This window comes from Vulpes lagopus, chromosome 1 (genome assembly GCF_018345385.1).
Source record: "Vulpes lagopus strain Blue_001 chromosome 1, ASM1834538v1, whole genome shotgun sequence".
Lineage (NCBI taxonomy): Eukaryota > Metazoa > Chordata > Mammalia > Carnivora > Canidae > Vulpes > Vulpes lagopus.
In genome coordinates, this window is record NC_054824.1 from 66,252,329 (window position 1) to 66,278,515 (window position 26,187).

Below are 26,187 nucleotides of genomic sequence, written 5' to 3' on the forward strand. Positions count from 1 at the left end.
AAAGGTCCAAAGAGATTAAGTGATTTACCCAAGATGATTTTAAGAAGGGACTGGATTCTAGGGCTAATTCAACATGGTTCTCTTCCTGACTCCAACATGAAAATATCCTTTCTCTTATATTCTCATTGGTAAAAGGAATATTTACCATTAATATTTCAACTCCAGATCAGAGATGAACATATATTACCCTACTACAACACAAGTTTTTACAGTTCCACTCTATGCTGACAACTGTACACTATGCAAAGTTTGTTGGGTTCAAGTACACAGACTATTTCATTTCACTCGGGGAAGGCTGTTTCAATAGTCCTAGGCAAATATACGAAGCACCTTGGTAAGGAGAAATTACTTTCACATACAAGCAAAGAAAGCAAAACCCCATGCATAAACACAAAGGAAGGCCAAACTATGTGGATAGTCTTAAAATCAAAAGGAGAAAAATTTAAGAACCCTTTTTCTGCACTTACCAGCAAAGCATTTGGAACAGAGGTTCATAGTCTTGCTGGACCTGGGGCAAAAAAAAAGAAAAAAAAGAAAGAAGAGCTAAAAATTCAGTATTACTCTAATGAAAACATAAAGATGTTTGAAATGTAAGCAAGAATCTCCTGGCCATGCAACTGAACTAATAAACTAATGCTAAGTCCCTAACCAGCCACCCTCTCCCACAAGGAAATGAAAACAAATAAAACAACAAAAACACACGCTTTGTTATCAGTGTGTTAACCAATGCTTTATTTTTTGGAATTTGCAAAATTCAGAAATTATGTAGCAGAAAAGTTCAGAATTACTCTAACATGTCTAGAAGATGACACAGGAATCATTTGTCCCACATGATTACCGTATTCTGTTCACACTGGAAATATACCATAAGTACTATTATCACTGTAGACACAAAAATTTTGTCTGTAAAGGAATAAAACTTTCTACTCAGATACACACTCACTTATCTCCACAGCATTATTTGAATTTTTCTCTCATCTTCTTTCCCTTAATTCTAGTCCTATTTCAGATCCTCGTCACATTATGACCCTGTTGTTTAAAATTCTTTCTTCAGATGTTCCCAATCAAATTATTTTTCATGTCCTTTCATCTGTTAATAATAGCTACAATTCACTGAATACTAACTTTGACAGGCACACTTAACATACATTATTTTATTAACTTTCCCCCTATCCGTGAGATGGGTATTACCATATTGCTTTGCTTTCAAAATACACTTTTAGAAAAATCACATTAAAATTTCTACAACCAGGAAACATCACAATTGGTTACAAATGATGAATAAATTAATGAGGAAATGTTCCTACCACCTCCTCTTAGGTGTTATTAAATTGAGTGATCTTCGGAAATCAAGGACAGTCTCATCTCCATTTGACAGGCAAGCAGCTTGCCCAAGGTCACAGAGCTAGGGAACTACAGAGGAAATATATGACCTTGGGTTTGAGCTACTGCCAAAGACCAGGCCTTGTTCACAGCATAACACAGCACAGGGCACTACAAAGCAGCCCAGGCCACATCGTGGTGGGCAATCAATTAACTTGTCTATTAAGTACTTCTCATTGCTGTTTCCCTTCCTGATTCTCTCCCAAGTGGACTCATTCATAAAGATTTCTTCCCCAAACCTAGAATACTCTATGTTGGATAAGCTGACCTATTTACAGCCTCATTCATCAGCAACTCCCCTCCCAATATTTTAGTCTTTGCCCAGAGGTGTTCCTATACAAAATAAGCCAACTTTCTTCTGCCCTCCTTAGTAAATTCTACAATTAAAGTCTCCCTCAGGAAGTATTCCCTGATAGCTGTGGTTGTTTTCCAAAGTACTGGAACCCAAGACCTCAGGGCAAGTAATTGTCATACAGTGACAAAACTGGGGTAGAGGGCAGGGGTCCACTACTTCCCTTTCCCAAAAGAGAAGCTATGTTAACAGGTGGGTCTTTCTTTAGGACTCGGCTTAATATAAAGACTTCAAAAGCAGTAAGGAAATTTTGAGTAACAATAAATGAATAAAAATGAATAAAGAGACAAAAAGATGTCATTAATTGTGGAATCTAACATTTATTACATGCCTACTATGTGGTAAGCATACCAGGATGCCTTCAACCTCACTTTACCAAAAGAGGAGAGAGAGGCTTCCAGGTTATATAACTTTCCAAAGATTACAGAACAAGTAAATGGATGAACCTAATCTGCCTAACCCCAAAGCCTGTGTTCTTTTCACCATGCCAAACTAGGGCCTCTGCCCCCAATACAGAAGCGGAAGGGTACACATAAGCCCCAAGTCAGTACTCTGGTAATTTAGAAAAATGGTCCCATAAGTAGAGATTTAATGATTGTCAGGTAAGCTCCCTAGAAAGCAAATCTTTTCATCAGGAGGAAGTCCAATCCCTGCCCTCCCTTCCAAATATACATACACATGAACACACAGGGAAGCACCCTTAGGTTGCCAGGTATTTTAGTTCCAAATGAAAGAGAACTGAGGATGAAGGAATTTCTTTGTTATTAGAAATCCCCCCAGGTAAGCAAGTGTCTCCCACATTGGTTGCTATCTTTTGTCCATGTGGTAACATGGAGAGCAAGAGGTATAACTTGCTTACCACTTGCACTGCTGCCCATTGTCCAGCAAGAATCATGGAAAGTGTGCAGAGAGCCAATGAGGGCAGCTCAGCACCAAGCGTGCAGTTTTACCATCTGTGTTTCACAAAGCTGGTTAAAAAAAAAAAAAAAAAAAAGGCAAAACAGCCTTTTTCTCTGCATCCCCTTCTCTCTCATCAGAGAATTTAATACCCACTATACTTAGATCTTACTAAATGACATCCATTCCACTTTCTGAAGAGGACTTTTCCAGCAACATGCTCATCAGTCAGGTTATGAAAGAAATAATACAGCTACTGATATTATTAATCAAAACAGAGATGTATGAAATCTAAAATATGCTGGGCTTTGGCTATAGAAATAATGGCCACTGGTAATGCCAACTTGGATCATATAGTTCTGTAACACAGAACTTGAAAGAACTGGCAGAGGGTTTTGAGATCTTTTCTCCTTTCTCATGTTCAACATGTAAAACTTGAAGCTAACATGCATACAACTACTGATTGCTCATAGAAAGGCAATGTGATCAACTTGCAGTCTTGAAACAGATAATAGAGTTCTCTGACAACAAACATGAAAGATAAAGAGGATTCTCTTAGGTCCCATTGCTCCAAAGAAACTGCTCTTTCTGACATCTCCAAGGGCTACCAGGTTTCTAAAACCGAGGATTAGTAGGATAAATAATGGCCACCCAAAGAGATCAAATCCTAATCCCTGGAATTTATCTTATCTAGAAAAAAGGTCTTTGCAGACAAATTAAAGATTGTGAATTTACCCTGTATTATCGAAGTTGGCCCTAAATGATATAAGTGTTTCTGAGAAAGGGCAAAGGGAGTTTGGAGAGATGCACAAAAGAAAAGGTGGTATCAAGATGGAGGAAAGGACTGTGGGAATATGGTCACAAACCCAGGAATGCTGGGACAGCTAGTAGAAGGTGGAAGAGGCTGGGAACTGATTCTCCCCTGGAGCCCCACAGAGAATAAAGCAGCCCTGACAGATTAGGGACTTTCAGCCTCCAGAATTTAAGAGAATATATCTCTGTTGGTTTAATCCAATTTGTGGTAGTTTGTTACAGCAGCCTCACAAAACAAATACACAGAATTAGGTCTCTGATCTCCTCTCACTCCCTCCCCTACTGAACAGCATTCATCCAGATGCATCTCTCTTGAAACTCTTTACTCCTGCCTTCTTCTGCCTCTCTTCCTCTGCCCTTGCCCCTGCTTATGCTCACTTGTTCTCTTTATTCCTCTCTCAAAAACATTTTTAATATAAAATAAATTAAATTAAATTGTACTATTTCTTGCTTAATGCTACCTAAATTTCCTATTGCATTTAAAACAAAATTCAAACATCTTTCCAAAATTATGAAGTGCCCTCGTGGTCTCACTCTGCCTACCTCCCTCCACTTCTCTTCACTTCTTACCATTTTGCTCCCCTCATTTACCACATTCCAACCACAATGGCCTTTTTTCTTTTCCTAGAATGTGCTGTAGAGCTCTTGCCCATGCTGTTTCCTCCACCCTTAAATCACAGTAAAAATAGCTCTTTCTTGTCACTCACATCCTGGATTCAAATCCCCTCCTCCAAAGCCTTCATCTGCCCTCCCCCCAATTTAAATCAGTCCCTTTTCTTGTTTTCTTTTAGCAAATGACCCTTTAGGTCACTCGTGTTCGGTACATAACAGGCATCCTATATTTGTTAAATAAAGAAATGAATCCCCTTCTCCTGAAACATGAAATGTGAAAAACCTAAGTAGATTTCAAAAATGTATTTTGTAAAGGTCATTCAAACACCATCGGGAAGAAAGGGCATCCACAACTCCTGTAACTGCCAGCCTATCATTTCTCAGGAGCTCTATCATACTGTATTACCCACAACTGGTAGATAATGCCACCCTGTGTACCCAGCCATGATTTGTCACTGAGGAGATAACAGGTGGCAGACACTTTCAGAAGTTTCTTTCCAATGAAATGGAGTTGGGAAGAAACCAGCGTCAATTTTTCTCTCTTTCCAATAAATAATGTTTAACGGTATTTTCTAGTTTTGAAAACACATGGCTCTTGTACAAATTTAGAAAAAGAACATAAGCATTTAAGTGAAAATCAAAGATTACTGTTAATCCAACCCCCCAAAATGAGAATTGTTAACATTCTGACATAATTCCTTCTTATCCTATGGCTAGATATAGATAATTAAGAATTTATTATACTTAACAGTGTTGGTAAAGTTGTGTGATATGTTCACAAGTGTGTATTTTATTATGCTTTATGACATATAAGCATATTTTCTTTGCATAAATATTTCATATTAAAAATGCAAATTTCATTTATTTTATATTTACTATTTCCCATGTCAGTAAGTATTCTTCAAAAACATGTTTGTTGCTCTCTAAGAGTCCAGTACATACTAATACTGTAATTTATTTATTTTTTTTTTAATTTATTTATGATAGTCATACAGAGAGAGAGAGAGACAGAGACATAGGCAGAGGGAGAAGCAGGCTCCATGCACCGGGAGCCTGATATGGGATTCGATCCCAGGTCTCCAGGATTGCGCCCTGGGCCAAAGACAGGCGCCAAACCGCTGCGCCACCCAGGGATCCCTGTAATTTATTTAGTTACTTGTTTACTGTTGGATGTTTATTCTTTGCCCCAGATTTTTCCTATTATAAATATTCCCATAATGAGCAATTGAAGACATAAATCTTTGGATAACTTTCATTAAAACTGATTCTTAGGAGAATTACTAGATAAAAAAAATATGATTTTGGTAAGTACTGCCAAATTACTTACCAGATAATCTCTAACAATTTATGCTGTCATCAAAAGGATCTGAAAGTACTTTTTTCAATAAACTCTCACCAACATTAACTATTATTACTTTCAAGATTTTGCTTGATGGGAGAAATGGCTATCTTACTTTAATCATGTGTTTTCTTTTGAAATTAAAGTTTCCCAAAAAAAAAAAAATAAAGAAAAAAATAAAAAAATAAAAAATAAAAATAAAATAAAAAAAAAAATAAAGTTTCCCAATTTTGAAAGATATTAACTTTTTAATGAAGAATAAATTGATTTCCAAGTAATTTATCTTGGGAAATTAAAATAATATTCCTAATTTCTGAAAACTCTAGAAACATTTTATTTATAATGTTTTCTTGCCATCCATACAACACTACTATCTCTTACCACCCAGGAAAACACAAACATGCTAGGTTCCACCCACAAAGTATTTTAATATAAATGTGGAAATAAGAAAACATGTTACCATGTCAGTGTTCCTTAACAATACCTTTTTGGGGGCAGCCCGGGTGGCTCAGTGGTTTAGTGCCGCCTTCAGCCCAGGGCATGATCCTGGAGACCCAGGATCGAGTCCCATGTCAGGCTCCCTGCATGGAGCCTGAATCTCCTTCTGCCTGTGTCTCTGCCTCTCTGTCTCTGTGTCTCTCATGAATAAATATAAAATCTTTTTTTAAAAAATATTTTTAGTCCAACAATGAGGAATAAACTAAGGCACAGAAAAAATTTAAGAGTCAAAAGGGAAATATAGTCCTAAAAGAATTTAGGCTACAAAGGAGTTTCTTTTTTTTTTTCTTTTTTTTTTTTTTTTTAAGTAATCCCTGTACCCAACATGGGGCTCAAACTCACAATCCCGAAATCAAGAATCACACACTCCACCAACTAAACCAGCCAGGTGCCCCAATGGGGTTTCCTTCTTAATGAAGAGAACTAATCTGTTAGAACCAACTAGTCACATTTCCTAGTTCCTTCTTTAATAACCTAAAAGAAGGAGAGGAGGAGAGGGAAAGAGAAGAAAGGCAAGAAGAAGTTGGAAGGCAAGGGAGGGAGAAGGACAGGAAGAAAGAGAAGGTAAAATTAAATAACAATGCTTCCTCCACTCTAAAAACCATTCCAGTTGCCTAGAAGTAAGATTAGATGTTTAAAGACTAGTAACAATCTATGTGCCACCCCATACACTTACAGCCAGAAAGTCTAACTAACTCCCTACAACTGCTAGAAACCAAGAAACAGTTCTACTAAATCATCACTCTTTGCTCACCCCAGGCAAACAAGAAAAAGTCCAGTTTAAACAGATGACATCATAGCTGGCAATGACGAAGGAGGTTTTCAACAGTGCATCCAGCCTGTTTGAACTGTTACATATCACTCTAAATCATTCAGACAATGTCTGCAAAGTTTTCTTTTTAAGGGAATATTAAAAAGGAAAAGATGGAACTGTTAATAAGGGGAATGAGTTTCTAGAATGTAGCAATATAGGTTGTACTACTTTAATAGATAATATCAATTTAACAACTTAGATTCCAGTTGGGGTACTGTAATGGGATAGTGTCTTAACATTTTACACCCAAATTCAAGGACAGCAAGGACACAACACACCCTATAGTTTTGTGTTTGAAGTCCCTGCACTAAACAATATATAAATAAAAAACAAGTCACCTTATCATCTGTGGCCCTGCACACATTACTAAGAGCTTAATCCAGCACTATCTAAATATCTAGTAAAAAGGAAGACAAAATAAAAACATGTAAAAGCCAGCACAGGAAAGGAGGAAAAAATACAAGGAACTAAATAAAAATACCAAATAATTTTTCCACACAGGAGAAACTAATGTCACTACCAATTCTAACACACAATGGTATACAGTGGCTACAGCTGTCTTAGTATATATGCCCAAACATAAGGAACGGATTTCTTCCCTAAAATTATCTGTCCAAAACAAAAAGAGAGATGAGAGAGGAGAGACTAGGGGAGGGGAGATGAGGGGAGACAAGGGGAGACAAGGGGAGACGAGGGGAGAGGAGAGGAGAGGAAGAAGAAAGAAAAGGAATTTCGAGGCTGGCATGAATAATTTTATACTAAATACCAACAGAGGAGAAAGAAAAAGCTCCCAAGAAACCTAAAAGTGAAAAACCCAGGCATGCAGTCATGCCCAGGGAAAGGGCATGTGGGATTTCAAAAGAGGAAGACCATATCAATGGAATTAAACTCCCAGGGGCATCTATCCAGTCTGTGAAAGGGGAGTGACAGTGAAGTTCTCATCACCAGGCAGAAACACTTAAGTCTGTAAGGACGTCGAGACAACACTGACGTTGGATGCTTTGTCAAGGTTATTACAACAAACAAGTTTTAAAAGGAGCAAAACTACAGTTTTAAATACAGATTTAGTACTTAAGTATTAAGTGTGATCTCATAATTACAAGAGGTAGCTGACACTGAAAAAGACTTTTGAAGATCACTTAGAAAGCAATGCAATAAAAGCCTTGGAATGTTAGGAAGATCACAACATTAAAATGATAGCAATTAAAAATAAATAAATAAATAAATAAATAAATAAATAAATAAATAAAATAAATAATAAAATGATGGCAATTCTCCTAGTGTTATGAATGGATTCTTGTGGATTCAAATAAAACTTCCAATGAGAGCAACATTTACCGATTTTTAAAGTGTTCTACCTCAAATAACGTATAAGGAAGTGAATAACTGAAAAACTGAGGTCAATAACTTTAAACATGGTTTTAGTAAACATTAAAGGCACTGATACCTGTGAAGATGTAGAAAGCTTGAGTAAATTGTGTTAAGGGAGTGTGAAAAAACTAGTATTTCAAAATGTATATTAAGAATGTATACAAACATATATAATTTTATATAACCTGTGACCTTAAACATACATGTGAAGATATACAAATGAATAAAGAATAAAATGAATGAAAAATGAATAAAGAATAAAAATCTTATTTTTTAAAAAACTGCATATAAAACTGAAATTATCTCAAAAAGATAGTTTCAAAATATATGTGTATAAACAACTTAATTAGATATTTAATTATTTCACCTATACTCTAAAATTTTCCATATTCAAGGCTGACCAAAACACTTGTTTTTCTTATTGAGAAAACTGAGGACTGCCTCATATCTGGGTCTCTTCATTTGCAAATGTATGAATTTTACAAAATTCAAACTCTATGTTAGAATAAAACTAATGCTCAGCAGAATTCACTTTTGTAGTAGAGAAAAAATCTTTTTAAAAAAGACTAAGTTCACTGCTATCCAGCTACCTAAAGAAATTTCATACACGTTGATTATTACATTTCTCACTTAAACTATTCCCATCCACTTTGTAAAAATAGTTTTCTAGAATTCTACAGAAATGGAAGGCACTTTCTGGAGTGATGAAAATCATCACGATTAACGTATATACACAGCATACATTTATCAAAATTTATTACATCATATATTTAAGATTGTTCATTTTACTATATATAAATTATAGCTCAATAAGGTATTGGTACAAAAAATAAATTTTTTAAATTCTACACATTAGATACTACTACTGGTCCATTACAAAGGTATTCTTCATGTTGCTATGAACAGTGAGTTTGTATTTCCCCAACCGTTTGGCATAGGAGCAAAAATCTAAGAACTAAACTAAGAACAAAAAAACGAAGAGAGATATCCTGAGATATTCCCTGACCTTATTTTTCTTCTTGCTAGCCATGCTCCTGCACCCAAATGAGGAGGGGGAAAGGACACTACATTTATGGAGGTCAGGGTGTTTTTTTCCTGAACACTGGTCAACATAATTAAATGGCTATGAAACTTCTGCAGTGGGTTAATAATTAAACTCAAGAACCACTTCTTCTAAGGCAAAATACTGAGCTTTGCATTTTTCTTCATCTTTACAACTATCATTACATAAAAACTACTAAAGAATTATATATGTACCTGTCCTACCCAAGTGGCAAATACTTCTACTTCATCCTGATGAGGCATACATTTATCTACGCTTATCACAAAGATAATTTAGGCTTATAAGGAGAGGCATTCACTTATCCATATTTATGGAAACTCAGATCAAATGCAAGATAATTTTTAATAAAGATGAAAAGTAAACCTAAAGCATTAGATCTTTCTTTGTCAGAAAATGAGACATAAACTTCGGAGATGACAGAATTATAAGGATTCAAACTACAAGGTTAAACAGACTAGCAAGGCTAAATGTAAGGCCAAGAAAGAAAAGAAAAGCACAAGGTACTTCTAGCATCTGGAAAACATCCAAGTAAAAAAGACACTTCAAGATGCAACATTTCAGTGCATATCATTTAGGTAAGATCCAAGTACCAACCTGATATCTACTAAAGATGGAGGAGAAAAAAGCAGTATCTCGCAATATAAACATAAGAAAAATTTAAATGTGCAGGTAATGTCACTGACCTTAAGAAATGAACATGTTTTATACTTCAATAGCACCTTTCATTTGTTCAAATTCTAAACACTTTATGTGCTTTATCAGTCTAATAGGATAGTCTCAAGGTAGGTGAAAAGGTCAGGATCACATCTACCTTGTGTGATAAGGCCTGAAAGGTGATAGCAGAAGAGAAACCGCTCTCCTTATTCCCAGTCCAAAGCTCATTGAAAAGGAAATAAGTTCAAAATTTCCATTTCCTGGCTCTTTTAATCACTCACTTTAAAATACAAAATTGGGGGATCCCTACGTGGCTCAGCGGTTTAGCACCTGCCTTTGGCCCAAGACAAAGGAGTCCTGGAGCGACTCCCACATCAGACTCCTGCCATGAAGCCTGCTTCTCCCTCTGCCTGTGTCTCTGCCTCTCTGTCTCCGTGTCTCTCATGAATAAATAAATAAAATCTTTAAAGAAAATAAGTAAGTAAAAATAAAATAAAATACAAAACTGAGGGGCACCTGGGTGGCTCAGTTGGTTAAACATCTGCCTTTGGCTCAGGTCATGATCCTGGGGTCCTGGGATAGGGCAACATCTCCCTGCACAGCAAGAAGCCTGCTTCTCCCTGTCCCTGCCCCCTGCTTAGATGCGCTTGCGCTCTCTCTCAAAATCTTTAAAAATAAAATAAAATACAAAATTGAGTAAAGTCCACAAAAGAAAACTCCCCATGTAATTGTAATCAACCCCAGCACAAAAACACAGAGTTAGAAGAAAACTCAACAGTACTTCTTTTCTGCCTCAAGACTGCCTCAAGTATCCCTGAATTTCTAATGTCTTACTTTATAACCTTCCTACTGTTGTAAACACCTTTATAATCTTGTCATCAGTGTAAAAACACAGGCTGCTACATGGGTACTAGTAAGAGCAGTGGCCTGGGAGGAAAAGGCCTGGCTTGAATGTGTGACCTCACATTTGGGTGTTCTTACCCTTCATTAAAATAAAGTGGGTTACTTAGACGAGTGACCTATGACATTTTAAGAGTCTAAGATCACACAGTAATATAATCATATATGATCTAATGAGATAACTACTAAACTCTCCATTATTTCTAGGTTAACTACCTACTAAAACCTTCTGATGGAGACTATTTCCTAACTTTCTAGTTTTCTCACTCTGGAACATTTTTCTGAGATCTTTGTTGAATGCATACACTGTGATGGTCTAATACTAAATATCATAAAGGGATGGTCTGTGATTTCTTTAAGAACCATTCCAATTATAGGGCTTGTTTTCAATGGTTTTAAATGTTAAAAGGCATCACTGACTCTTATTTAACTGGTTTTCTTATCACTTTGGAATTCTTTGTATTACCACTTTACCAACCCAATCCTACTCCTACACTGAATTTCCACAGCTATTTACTTTCCTTAAGAAAATTATCTTGCCGCCTCTCTGGGCTCAGACCTGGTTGGCGGCAACACGGCCAAACGCACCAAGAAGGTCGGAATCGTGGGTAAACATGGGACCTGTTATGGGGCCTCCCTCAGGAAGATGGTGAAGAAGATTGAGATTAGCGAGCACGCCAAGTACACCTGTTCCTTCTGTGGCAAAACCAAGATGAAAAGGAGAGCAGCGGGAATCTGGCACTGTGGCTCCTGCATGAAGACCATAGCCGGTGGCACCTGGACCTACATACAACACCACTTCTGCCATCACAGTAAAGTCTGCCAGCAGAAGACTGAAGGAGTTGAAAGACCAGTAGAAGCTCCACCATTTGCATTGGCAGCCTATAATAAATGGGTTAATTTATATAATAAAAATATTTTTTTGATTTTTAAAAAGAAAATTAACTTGCCTTGACCCTGCTGAATACCTATTATATATATTCAGCAACGTTTTTTAAATCTCAGATATTTTAAATTTTAATCCAGTTGTCTATTGAATCACCTATCCCACACAAACTTGATGTCATTCATAAACGTAATGAGCATCTTCTGTGTGCCACCATTTAAGACTCTGGTGAAAATATTAAAAAACTCAGGACACATCTGATAGAATTCAACTTAGATTGCATTGCCCCCCTCCCCAGTACTGAGGGTTGGTGCAGAGTCATGGTAAACTGTCTAAGAAGAGCTTAATAACCATAGATCCATTTACTTTCCAGGCCACAGAGCCTGCTACTTTTCATAGACCTAAAAGCTACCTTAACCAACACAAGAAAACTATGAAAGGCTATATCATCTGGCAGAAAACAGACCCACAGCAGATAAGCTACACTAGGCACCTTAAAATGGTGAGTCTGGGGGATCCCTGGGTGGCGCAGCAGTTTAGCGCCTGCCTTTGGCCCAGGGCACGATCCTGGAGACCCGGGATCAAATCCCACGTCGGGCTCCCGGTGCATGGAGCCTGCTTCTCCCTCTGCCTATGTCTCTGCCTCTCTGCCTCTCTCTCTCTCTATCATAAATTTAAAAAAAAAAAAAATGGTGAGTCTGCAGCAGCAGCATCTTCTTCAAAGAATACCACAGTAGTTTCCTTTGCACAACTGCATTCAATTGGCTCTATAACTAATGCTGGAGACCCTCCATAAACAGACATGCCCACAGCTTGTCAGATGCTCTCCCAATCAGCAGAGCTTTTATCCAATACAGTGGCTTATTTCCACTCCTATCAGTTAAGCTGAAGCCTCATGAAGAACTAGTTGTTTTCTGTTCCCAAATCTGTCTATGCCTAATAACTATGCCGAGTTTACTTGTTGCTGTGATCAGAGCTGACTACCTAAACCTTTAAGTGCAAAAAGAAAGTACTATTTCTATGAAATCTATGTTGAATACTTTGAATAGATAAAAGTCATGTTGCTATTTTAAAAAAATAATGCTGGGGATCCCTGGGTGGCTCAGTTGTTTAGCGCCTGCCTTCGGCCCAGGGCGTGATCCTGGAGTCCTGGGATCGAGTCCCACGTCAGGCTCCCTGCCTGGGGCCTGCTTCTCTCTCTGCCTGTGTCTCTGCCCCTCTATGTCTCTCATGAATAAATAAATAAAATCTTAAAAAAAAAAAAAAGAATGCTGTCATATTAGGCATAGGCAAGACAACTTTAAAGACTGAAGAACAAATCATAAAAACCTAGTGATCTCAGGTTGCTTCGCAAAAGTCTTTATAGTCTCACTCCACTTAATGAGACCAAATTGGGACATTAATTAACAAATACTTATTTAGGTACCATGTGCTAGTTACCAACAAGGTTAAATGAGTTAACCATTTTAAGCTAGCATATGTTTTAGAACTATTAACGCACTGCTATTATTGGCATTTTGCACATAGGAAAACTGAGGCACAGAGAAGTTGTAAGTAACTTGCCTAAGTTCACATTTCAGTAAGAGGCAAATGAGGCTTCTAGCCCAGAAAGGCTAGTCCTAGAGGCCATATTCCTAATATATTTAACCATCACAAATGATGTATTATTTGTGTGACTTCTATAGCCATAAAAAAGGTATTAAGCCTACTGCAAAAAATACAAATTATATATACATCTGTGTTTTAAATTAACCTAAAGTGTCTAATTTATTTTTTAAGCATTCCATGCTTTAATACATTTTTTTTCACTTACCTATCAGTCTTACTAGAGTAAGAGACAACTGGTATACATGTGCCATGTGGTGGGTCAAGCCAGCCACAAACCACAACTATAGAGTCAATGGTTTCACATTAATTACAGAGATTATTGACATACCATATTCTCCTTTCCCAGGAAAAGAAAGAAAAGTACTTACAGGTTTAAATATAACATTCTGAGAATCTACCCATGATTAATCAGCATATTAGCAATTTCAGAATGCACAGAGAACAAAACTAGCAACTCTACCAAAATCTTTAAAAAACAAACATGCGGGGATCCCTGGGTGGCGCAGCGGTTTGGCGCCTGTCTTTGGCCCAGGGCGCGATCCTGGAGACCCGGGATCGAATCCCACATCGGGCTCCCGGTGCATGGAGCCTGCTTCTCCCTCTGCCTGTGTCTCTGCCTGTCTCTCTCTCTCTCTCTCTCTGTGACTATCATAAATAAATTAAAAAAAAAAAAAACATGCAGAAAAAATGTAAACTATATATGAAATTCTTAATATTCAGAAACATATTTGGGGTTTTTGGTAAATTAGTTGATATATGTTTACTCATAAAGTGTCCCTTCTTACTAGATTCCATTAATTTCTCTACTATCTTGCTCTGTTGACTACTAAACTGCAATCAAATATCAAAAGCAACTTCTAAGACATAAAATACATCTCCACATCTTACATGCTATTATAATAAATTTCTCTCTGAAACTGTAAGTACAAATATAACTCATCAAGGAGACATCTGGAATATATTTATCCACGCATAGAAACCTAAGAAAGACAGCATAAAATGCCTTTTCAACTACACCACTAATAAAGTTATTTTTTAAAAGAATTCTATGTACCCTCCTTCATATAGTAACTACTTTTAGCAATGATACTAAAGCTATTAAGTAAAAAGTTACTGAAAAACAAGACAATCAATATATGGTCTCAAAGTTTCCTCCTACAAACTACTTGCTAAATACAAAAAGATGTATTCATAACAAGAGGTAAAGCATGGGTAGCAAATGTTAACAATCAGTGAATCTAGGTGAGGCATATATAAACATTCATTATACATTATAAAAAAAATAATATACATTGTATTTATTATCTCAACCTGTCTGTAGACTTGAAACTTTTCCAAGTAAAAAGCTGAGGGAAGATGTCCACACAAAGACTTGTACATAAACATTCATCATCATTCATAATAGCCAGAAACTAGAAGCAATTCATTTTTTTTAAGATTTTATTTATTTATTCATGAGAGACACAGAGACAGAGAGAGGCAGAGACACAGGCAGAGGGAGAAGCAGGCTCCATGCAGGGAGCCCGACGTGGGACTCGATCCTGGGTCTCCAGGATCACACCCTACGCCAAAGGCGGCGCTAAACCGCTGAGCCACCCAGGCTGCCCACTAGAAGCAATTCAAATACCCATCAACTGGTGAAAGGAAAAATGAAATGTGACAATATCCATAGATTAAGCAATAAAAAGGAACACACTATGGATACATGCTACAAGGATGATGAACCTTGAAAACATTAATCTCAGTGAAAGACGCTAATCTTCTTTCTATATATTATGACTACATTTATGTGAAAAATATCAAGAAAAGACAAATCTAGAAACAGTGGTGAGGAAACTTTTCAAGGTGCTATAAATGTTCTAAAACTGAATCTGGTAATGGTGGTACAACACTATAAATTTACTAAAAATCATCAAACTATATAGTTACAATGAGTACATTTTATGGTACGTAAATTATACTTCAATAAACTTGTTAACAAAAAAGTTGAGAAAGGTACATCTTATGAATTAAAAAAGAATCAATATAAAAGAATGATAATCTGTAAAGGAAGAAATGTGGTTATCTGCTAGTGCAGACTAGAGGCAGGGAGTAAGGCATGAGGCTACACTATACAATTAAAGGGAGTTACATTTCTACAAAAAATAGATAAAAATAAAACATTCATTCAAATGTTACTTCAAAGTAAAGAACTCCAATCCTTTACTGTTATATTCAAATATATTTTATATTCCCAAACAAGCCCCCTAAAGATGGCACATTAATTTTAAAGTTAAAAGATACTGCTTTCAACAACAAAAAGAAAAAACCCAACTGAAAAATGGGCAAATGACCTGAAAAGACATTTCTCCAAAGAAGATATACAAATGGCCAGCAAGCCCATTGAAAAGATGTCTAATGTCTTTAGTTATCAGCAAAATGCAAATCTAAAGTAAAATGAGATATACTTCATACCTAATTGGATGACTATAATAAAAAATAGTGTTGGCCAGGGTATGCCAACACATTGCTAGTGGGATGTAAGAGAGCACATCTACCTGGAAAATAGATTGGCAGTTCCCTCAATAAATTAAATATAGAATTACCACATGAATCAAATAACTGAAAACAAGTGTTCAAACAAAAATTTGTACATGCATGTATGTGGCAGTACTAGTCATAAGAGCCAAAGGGTGGAAAAAACTCGAATGTTCATCAACTGACGAATGCTTAAACAAATTATGGTATATAAGCATACAATGGATTACTACCCAGCCATAAAAAGGAATGAAGTACTGATACATGCTATACCAGAGAAGGGACCTTAAAAACATACAAAATGAAAGAAACCAGACAAAAAGGGGTCACAAATTGTAGAATTCCATTCGCACGAAGTATACAAAATAAGCAAATCCACAAAGACAGAAACATTAGTGATTGCCAGGGTCTGGGGAGCGTACAGAGAATAGAGACAGACTATTTAAGGAAGGGATACAGATCCCCCTTTCATCCTTTTGGGAGGATGAAAATGTTCTGAAACTAGAAAGTGGTGATGACTGCACAACAATGTGAATACAGTAAATGCCACTGAATTATACACTTCAAAATAGTTTAAAATGATAGATTTTATGTCTTTTACCATAATTTACAAAAACTGCCTGTGAGTGTATGTATGTACACACACACACACACACACACACACACACACAAATACTTACCTTGAATTTATTATAATTTTTCTACTTATTTTGGCTTTTATGTATATTTTAGAGCATATAATAGGTATGCCTTAAAATCTAACATTTACTGAGCACCTACTACATGTAAGATACATGCTAGGCATTTTTTTGTGCATTTTAATCCTTAAAGACCTATACAGTAGGTAGGTATTGTTATTCCCAAATTATTTCTTTTCAAAAATTTTATTTGACAGAGAGAGAGAGACAGACAGACAGACAGACAGACGGAGAGAACAAGCAGAGGAAGCAGCAGAGGGAGACAGAGAAGCAGCCTCCCCTCTGAGAAGGGAGACCCCTCAGGGCCAAATCCCAGGACCCTGGGATCATGACCTGAGCCAAAGGCAGATGCTTAGCCACCCAGGCACCCCATCCCCAATTTATGTATAGGAAACCAAGGCCCAAAGAAATAAGGCAACAAGTAAGAGGTACAAACACAAACATTTTTAAGGTTAACTCAAATATAAGAAGAGAAGAGACCAAATGATTTCTAAGGCACCTTGCAATAATACAACACTGTGAATATGTCACGGGAAAAAAAAAAAGAAAATCATATCTTTCCTCAAACTTTCTTGACAGAGATCTCTGGTGAAATATGGACAGAAAGTCAACACTAGTCCTAAAAAGACCTTCAATATGACATATGCTAACTATTTCTTTCCTTACTATGCTGGTTATTTCCAGAGAACCCAAAAAGTCCAAGAGAATTGTCACCACTCATTTCAAAGTAAATCACGAAGTAGGGCAGGAGGAGTAGCTGTACATACACACCCAAGTAACGGAATAAAAAAAAAGTCTCCCTAGACTTAGTGAATCAAAATCTTGGTTGATGCCTAAGGGTTTTTTTTTTAAAGTTGACGTGAACAGGGATGCCTGGATGGCTCAGCAGTTGAGCGTCTGCCTTCGGCTCAAGGCATGATCCCCGAGATCAAGTCCCAACGATGGGCTCCCCACATGGAGCCTGCTTCTCCTCTGCCTATGTCTCTGCCTCTCTCTCTCTCCCTCCGTGACTATCATAAATAAATAAAAATTTAAAATAAAAAAAAAAAGAAATGATTAATAAAATCTTTAAAAAAAAAAAAAAACGATCTGCCTTTGGATCAGGGCATTATCCCGGTTCCAGGATTGAGTCCCACATCGGGCTGCCTGCGAGGAGCCTACTTCTCCCTCTGCCTGTGTCTCTGCCTCTCTCTCTGTGTCTCTCATGAATAAATAAATAAAATCTTTAAAAAAAATTTTTTTTAAGAAACTGCCATAGCCAATTGAGAAAATTTTTTTAGGCAAACAGAACAAGTAAGCCTAGTCCAATTAGCACTCAGATTTTAAATTTTAGAGTACAGTTATCAGACTTACTACAGTAATCTTTTAACTATATTATTTTCATTTCAAAGGGCATGTCTCGGCAGCCCGGGTGGCTCAGCGGTTTAGCGCCGCCTTCAGCCCAGGGCCTGATCCTGGAGACCCAAAATGGAGTCCCACATCAGGCTCCCAGCATGGAGCCGCTTCTCCCTTTGCCTGTGTCTCTGCTCCCCTCCCCTGTGTCTCATTAATAAATAAAATCTTAAAAAAAAAAAAAAAAAGGCATGTCTCTAACCAAAATACACTTGAATCTTTGCATTAATTCATGATATTTGGCCTATCAAATTGTACCTATAATGCCTTTAAGAATCTTATAAATTCTAGCTGTGTATGTATATACATGTATTATTATGTAAGTATGTGTCTGTACACACACATTTTATTAGTAACCTTACACAAAATTTAGCATGGTGCCTGACAATCTAGCCTCAAAATGTTTTCAAACACACAAGCACACAAATTCTATTAAAATTTGCTGACACCCACATTATGTGCCAGGCACTGTGCTAGGTGCTATGAACAAGCCAGGAACAAGACATACTCTTACAACACTATCAGAAGGGATATCTGTCATTAAGCAGGCTGCTGTGGAAGTATCCACCCCTTTCCATCATTTCCCTCATTTTACTTTTAGATGTGAACATTCTGCTTCATCCTTCCCTAGGGCATTATAGGATTCTCACTTTGTCATATCAATCCCTTTAAATTCCAATTTTCATTTTACATGGGGAAAATGTACATCCACGTAGCCTCCATTACTATTTCAAAGCAATTGGAAAAATCCCAGAATCCCCATTTCCATTGGGCTGAGACTTTCCAATATGCCTAATAATGATACTTTATGACCTAGAAGTTCCAATGAATTGGTAGTAAGAAAACATTGATCTGCTTCAGTGGCACTGTAATTGGAATGGTGATTAAATGCATCATGTTAAATTTACCCTGGGCCTTTTCCAGTGTGGCAAACATAAAATGACCTAGCAGCATCAGCAGAGCCTAAACCACTCTTTCCTTCTTAAAATGATACTTTTCCTGTATGTCAAAGTTGCTATGTTTGAGCTTCTCCATTAATAATTAGGTGGCATAACACAACAAACTGTATACACCCTTATGGGCTACCAAAGGATGTACCTTGCCCAACATGGTTTACTGTATTTAGCAACTTGGGAAAACCTTATGTATGTCAGAGCAGTGCATTTGCACCACTATAGTTAATGGTCTGTCAGCATTTCCATTATAAAGCAATTTTCAAAGGTTTATTGCTCTGCTGAAGAATTTGCTCTGAGCTGAAATTTGGCATTCCAGAAAAGCAAAAACTGTAGCCTGTAGTTGTTTATTCCCTTCCAAGTAGGCCAAGTAGTTTGTTTTTTTTTTTTTTTTAAGTTAATCTATCCCTTTATTTCAGAATTTCCTCATATAGCCCTTTGTGAATATCCACAGAACAAAACTTCAACACCTCACAAAGCGACTATTGTTTGGTAATAGGAGCTAGCAACTTGAAGGTACAGAGCACATAGATTCCAACTTATTTATGGAATTATTTTTAAAAAGCAAGCGTATTTTTGATGAACAAATTTCAAGTTTAAAAACGTTTTCATCAATTCTATCTACTTAAATTATTCACACTATTAGAATATACTACCACTGATATTAAAATCAATGGGTGACTTTAAAATTCTCATCTATTGTTAAACCTTTTATCTTCCAAGAAACATAATAGCTACTACTGACCTAGTGTGAATTTTACATACTCAATTCTCTCCCGCCCTACTAGTTAAAAGGAATAAATGCTGTAAGTAAAAGCTAGGTAGCAAGAAAGATTTATACAGTAGATAGAGAAACTCTGAAGGTAACTTAGAAAATTCAGAAAACAAGGGTCATCCCCTGAATGACAAAGTGCACAGAAAACAACTATGGTAACCTAGAGGATTGGTACATTACAAGATCGGTACATTAGTGATAAACAATTTTATTCAATCTCTGGTAACTCTTCTATTAGTCTAAAAGCTTGCCAGAATATTTCGTGTTTCAAACAAAGAAGAAATCAACTATTTCAGTATTTTGGTTTCTTGTTATTGAATCTACCTTGAAAGCTCCAATATTTACACTTTAAATTACAAGGGTATTCAATTATACAACTAATTATAATTTTGACACAACTCTACACAATGAATAGTTATAAAAATGGTTTTCTAAGCTTAAAAACTTTTACTACGTACAAATAAAGAACCTCTAAAACTGGAGATCAGTGATCAACCTTTTAAAAATGTATACATTTTAGAGAAGTGTAAAGATTCATCCTAAATTACTACTGATACAGCTTAATATATTTTGCCAGTTTTCCAACTTTATATTACTGAAGACAATATAATCTCAAATTATTAATATAATATGAAACCATTTCCACACAAAATAACACAAAATAATGTAAGATGGCAAATAAACGGGTTCCAATTTATGATTATCACTAATGGAAATATGGACACGAATGCATTAGACCAGGGGGGAAGGGTCTAAAAAAACAGTAAAAGATACAGACAAAATATTATGATTTTTACTGATGTTACAGTCTTTTCATAACATTTTATATTCAGATTCCAAATTAATCCCACCTCTACCTTTGCCAGGCATTAATCAAATCTGCCATATTTACAAATATAAAAACTAAAGCCAAAAAAAAGTTATTTACCAAGGAAAAACAATAGAATACTGAAGATTAACCCTCAGTAATGCCAGTGTTACAAGTTAACTGGATTGACAGAATCTGACATCTAGGTAAAAAATTAAGTTACTTTTATCTTTTGCACAAAGTGTTGTTAGTGGCCCCGGCTAGATGGTCCCTCCGGTAGTTAACCCAAGGACCTGTGAATCCTTTTGGTATTTTAAGAGAAACCTCAAGAAAGCCTGCAGTGGCCGGTTCCAATGTAATAATGGAGGCAGCAACCTAGCAAATGGTGTTGGCCATCACACCTTCACCCAGCCTCACTGCTCTTTTTCAAGGCACTGAAGTTTCTTTAAAAGGCTTAACAGAAACAAGTGGCAGTTAGTCATTGATGATTTCATTTCCATGTTTGAAAGACAAACACAAACACAGCCTTATTAAGCAGTAAGCAGGATTGTAAATAAAAGCATAGGAGCTTTATCACCTATATTTTCTTCCAGGAGTTTTATGGTTTCAGGTCTTATATTCAAGTCTTTAATGCATTTTGAGTGAATTTTTATAGAGTGTAAGAAGTGGTCTAGTTCATTCTTTTACAAGTGGCTGTCCAATTTTCCTAATACCATTTATCAAAAGGACTGACCTTTCCCTGTTGTTTATTCTTGCTTTCTTTGTTGTAAATTTAAAAATCGCCATAAGCTCCATGACATCAGGACCAGCAATTCTTTTTTAATCTAATTCCAAAGGCAAGGGAAAGAAAAGCTAAAATAAACAAATGGGGCTATATCAAACTAAAAAGCTTCACACAGTCAAGGACATCATCAACAAAATGAAAAGGCAACCTGCTGACTGGTGAGAAATGTATCCAAGTCATGTATTTTATAAGGAGTTTATATCCAAAATACATAAAGAACTCATACAATTAAAACACACACACACACACAATCCCATTTTTAAAAATGGGCAGAGAATCTGAATAAACATTTTTCCAAAGAAAACATATAGATGGCTAACAGGCAAATGAAAAGATGTTCAATATCACTAATCATCAGGAAAATACAAATTAAAATCACAAGGTATCACCTCACATCTGTCAGAATGGATATCATCAAAAAGACAAAAGATAGTAAGTGTTGGTGAGGATGTAGAGGAAAGGGAACCCTTGTACACTAGTGGCAGGACTATAAATTGGTGGAGCCACTATAGAAAACACTGTATGGAGGTTCCTCAAAAAAATCCAAGAGAGACCTACCGTACAATCCAGCAATTCCACTACTGGATATATATCCAAACAAAATGAAAACACGAATCTAAAAAGATAAATGCACCTGTATCTTCAACGCAGTATAATTTATAATAGCCAAGACATGGAAACAACCTAAATATCCACTGATGGATGAATGGAGAAAGAAGATAAGATGTACATATATACAGTGGGATACTATTCAGCCATTTAGTAAAAAGAATGAAAAAAGAAATCTTATCATTTGTTACAACATGGAGGACCTTTAGGATATTATGCTAACTGAAGTCAGACAGAGAAAGACAAAACTACATGATTCACTTATTTGTGAATCTAAAAAACAAAAACAAAACAAAACCCAGCCTCATAGACACAGAGAACAAATTGGTAGTTGCCACAGAAGAGGTGAATGGTTAATGAAACGGGTGAAGAAAATTAAGAAGCACAAAATTCCAGTTATAAGTCATGAGAACGTAATGTACGCAGGTTATAATAGAAAATATTACACTGACTTTGTAACATGACAGATGGTAACTAGACTTACTGTCATGAGCATTTCACAACATACAAATGTCAAATCACTATGTTATATACCTGTAATTCGTGTATGTCAATTACACCTCAAAAGTTTTTAAAAATAACAGCAATGAGTTTTACCATAAAAGTTTGATAACTTTTAATCTCCTACCCACTCGCCACTCACAATTCCCTTGCTTTCTCAGGAAGTCCTTTTCCTTAATATATTAGTAGGAATTACAATTAAAGAACCACATGTCATTTTTTTACTAAGAAGGTCCTCACCACAGAGAAAGGACCAGAATGGACTGTGGAAAAGAGGGTAGCTCCCTGCTCCCCCCTCATTTCTAACAAAATATAGCACCCTCTTTCAAAAAAATTATTCTTATAAATGTATCACATGATAAAAAATTCAAAAGGCACTAAATAAAGAGTATTAGTGAAAATGTCTCATTCCTACCCCCGTCTGCCAGATGCCCAGATCCTATTAGAAGCAGCCACTAGTACCAGGTTATTGTAGATTCTTCCCAGAGGTATTCTATTTTAAAATATATCCCCTGTCCTCCAAACCTCAGCATTCCCTAGCCTGTCTGTATGCTTTATTTTTCTAATATTATCTGTTATTTACTATTATATACTTAATTACTCTATTCTTGCCCAATTTCTACCACACAACAAGAATAAAAGATATATTTCCAGAGCATGGAACAATGAGTAGAACATAATAGAATCCTGACAAGTATGTGCTGAATGAATTAATAACCTCATCATTACAAATACTAGTAACAAGCAAGTTATCTATTCTTTACAAAATACAGATGCTTTTCCAAAAAAGCAAAAAAAAAAAAAAAAAAAAAAACTATAGAACACACAGTGAACTCTGCTTAGGGAGCTAAGTCAGCTTAAGAGTATCTAAAGTTGCAAACATTCAATATTGCCCGTTTTTTAAGATTATAAATTTTACACTGGCTTTGTACATAAAAGGAAGTCTACTTAAACACCACTTTTATGATTACTTTCCCTTGAGATTTTCTCAAAAATGAGATGTCCTCTGCAAGTCTATCTAAGGAAGTAAAATCTTAAATGGTAAAGTACAATCTCAGGAACACTGAAAAGATAGTTTGCTACGTATTTCTTTTCAGAATAAAGTATAAGTACATTATAAATAAAAACATTAATAAGTATAGGAAGAGGGATGCCTGGGTCACTCAATTGGTTGGGCATCTAACTCTTGTTTCAGCTCATAACATGATCTCAGGGTCCTGAGACTGAGCCCCACTACAGGCTCTGCTCAGCATGGAGTCTGCTTGAGATTCTCTCCCTCTTTTGCTCTCTCTCCCTCTGCTCCTTCTCTTGCTCGTGTGTGTATGTGTGTGTGTGTGTGTGTGTGTGTGTACTCTCTCCCTCTCTCAAATAAGCAAAATGAATAAAATCTTTAAAAAAAAATAAGTATGGGAAGAAATCTTCACACATATGAAGAGAGACATGTATTACAGACTTTCTACAACACTGTTTCAAATAGTTAAATAAATAATAGTTAATAGTTAAAACAAGAGTGGCAAATATATGAATATCTCTAGAAGTATACTGTATCTATGGAGTACAATATTAAGCTATCCAAAAGAATGATGTAATTCCACTCATGCTAATATGGAATAATCTAGGAGATATAGATCACAAGAAGTTGAACAGTATATACAGTACATACCCAAATGTATATTATTTAAATATCTGTTTATGGAATGAATAAATCAGAGATGAAAGTTATAGCATAGGGAATATACTTTATGATGCTGTAATAGCATTGTATGGTGACCAATGGTAGCCACACTTGTGGTGTCTAGAGCATAAAGTATAGAGTTGTCAAATCCCTGTGATGTATACCCAAACTATTATTCAATTAAAAAATAAAATAAAATTTGGGGTGCCTGACTGGCTCAGTCAGTAGAGCTTGAGACTCTTGATCTCAGGGTTGTGAGTCTGAGCTTAACCTGGGTATGGGGATTACAATTAATTATTTTGAAAATTAATGTATAACTGTTAAGCACAATATAACATGGAAAGATAACCCCCATCAAAAAATACCTGGTAAGAGATTGCTGCAGGGTAATGGAACCTTGAATTGGGGTTAAAAACATTTACTTTTCACTGTAAATAACTTGGAACTGCTTGAATTTTTGCCATATGAATGCTGTTTTTTCAAAATAGAGGGGGAAATTACAGAATAAGGAAATCTTACTTGAAATATGGAAAGATAATGGACATCTCTGGTATCATTAGGCATAAGAGCTAAAGTTAGATCAATCTCATTAATCTCTTATTTCAACTATTACCTTACATATACAATTTAAATTCGAATATACATCTAAATTGGACAAATGAATAAAGAGTTCTGAGATCCAGAGTCCCGTGCTCTTTCAACTGAGCCAGTCAGGCACTGCAAAAATTTCTTAAACACACAAAGACAAAAATTTCTTAAAAACAGGTAGAAAAAATTTCTTAAACAAAAAAAGCAATTATCACATAAAACAATGAAAAACTGTAATTCATTAAAATTAAGAACTTCTGTTCTTCAAAACACTAAGAAAATGAAAAGTAAACCACAGATTGGAAGAAGAGAGCTGCAGTTCATATACATAAGTGTGTGTGTGTGTGTGTGTGTGTGTGTGTGTTGTATGCATGTGTAAAATATATAAAGAATTCCTATAAATCAGTAAGACAACTGATATCCAGATTTAAAATGGACAAACACCTGAAGAGGCACTTTAAAAATGTGGATACCTATGTGGTCAATAAGCAAATGTAGAACTGCTCAACATCAGACAATAGAGAATGCAAATTAAAATCACAATATAATACCAACAGAATGGCAAAAATTAAAAAGGCTGTAAAGATCCAAATGTTCAGAAAGGTGTAGAACACTGGAATTCTAATACATTGTTGCTGGTAAACTGGTACAGTCAACCATGGAAAGAGCTAAGCATACATAATCTATGACTCACCAATTCTCCCCTATGTATATACCCAAAAGAACTGAGACTGGATTTCTATCAAGAAACATGTGAAGCAATGTTCATTAACAGTGTAATTCATAACAAAGATTGAGAATAACTCAAATGTCCACCCACAGGAGAACAAATATATAAGCTATTCTATTTTCACAGAATGGAATGAGAACTGCTACCATAAGCAACCACAAAGATGAACCTTTCAGACATAATTCTGAGGAAAAGAAACTAGAAACAAAGAACTTATTCTACTTTTTGATGTATAAAACAGGTAAAACTGGGCAGTCCGCGGTGGCTCAGCAGTTTAGTGCTGCCTTGAGCCCAAGGCCTGATCCTGGGGACCCGGGATCGAGTCCCATGTCAGGCTCCCTGCATGGAGCCTGCTTCTCCCTCTGCCTCTCTCTCATGAATAAATAAATAAAATATAAATAAATAAATAAATAAATAAATAAATAAATAAATAAATAAATCAGGTAAAACTGAATCTATGATGACAGAAATTTAAATAGTGGATACCTATAGAGGTAGCTTTGCCTAGGACAGGGCAGGGAGTCTACAGGGGCACCAGAAATGTTATCTGGATTTAGGTGGTGATTTCAATGATATACAGATACAAACACAGACTGTGAAAATTGACTGACTTGTAAATTTAACATTTTACCTTACAACAGGTAAGTCATACCTAAATTTTAAAAGATGATATATTATGAATAGTATTCTGGCAATACATTTGAAATGTAGATAAATTTCTAGGGGGGGGGGGGGGGACTTACCAAAACTGAGAATAACTAGAAAATCTAACCAAATCCTGGAACTAATAAAGAAATAAATCCATAATTTAAATTCTTCCAATAAAGAAACCTTCAAACCCAGATTGCTTTACTGTATGGCAATCTATGCCAAGTTAATAAGTCAGTAATAAACACTCAGCAGAGAATGGAAAGAGAAAAACACTTGTCTATCCCTTTGATGACACTAGCATAATCTTAATGCCAAA

General features: G+C 36.0%; 1 protein-coding gene and 1 pseudogene across 2 annotated transcripts in view; one reads left to right on the forward strand and one right to left on the reverse strand.

Moving 5' to 3' along the window:
- Window positions 1-26,187, reverse strand: part of ZFAND3 (zinc finger AN1-type containing 3) — a 328,565-nt gene that overhangs the window by 225,794 nt on the left and 76,584 nt on the right. For both annotated transcript variants that reach the window (XM_041750953.1, XM_041750952.1), the window contains exon 2: window positions 468-508. In XM_041750953.1, the coding sequence (XP_041606887.1) occupies window positions 468-495 (28 nt within the window). In that variant the 5' untranslated portion in view covers window positions 496-508. The remainder of the gene's footprint in view (window positions 1-467; window positions 509-26,187) is intronic.
- On the forward strand, window positions 8,124-11,553 carry LOC121471811 (annotated as a pseudogene).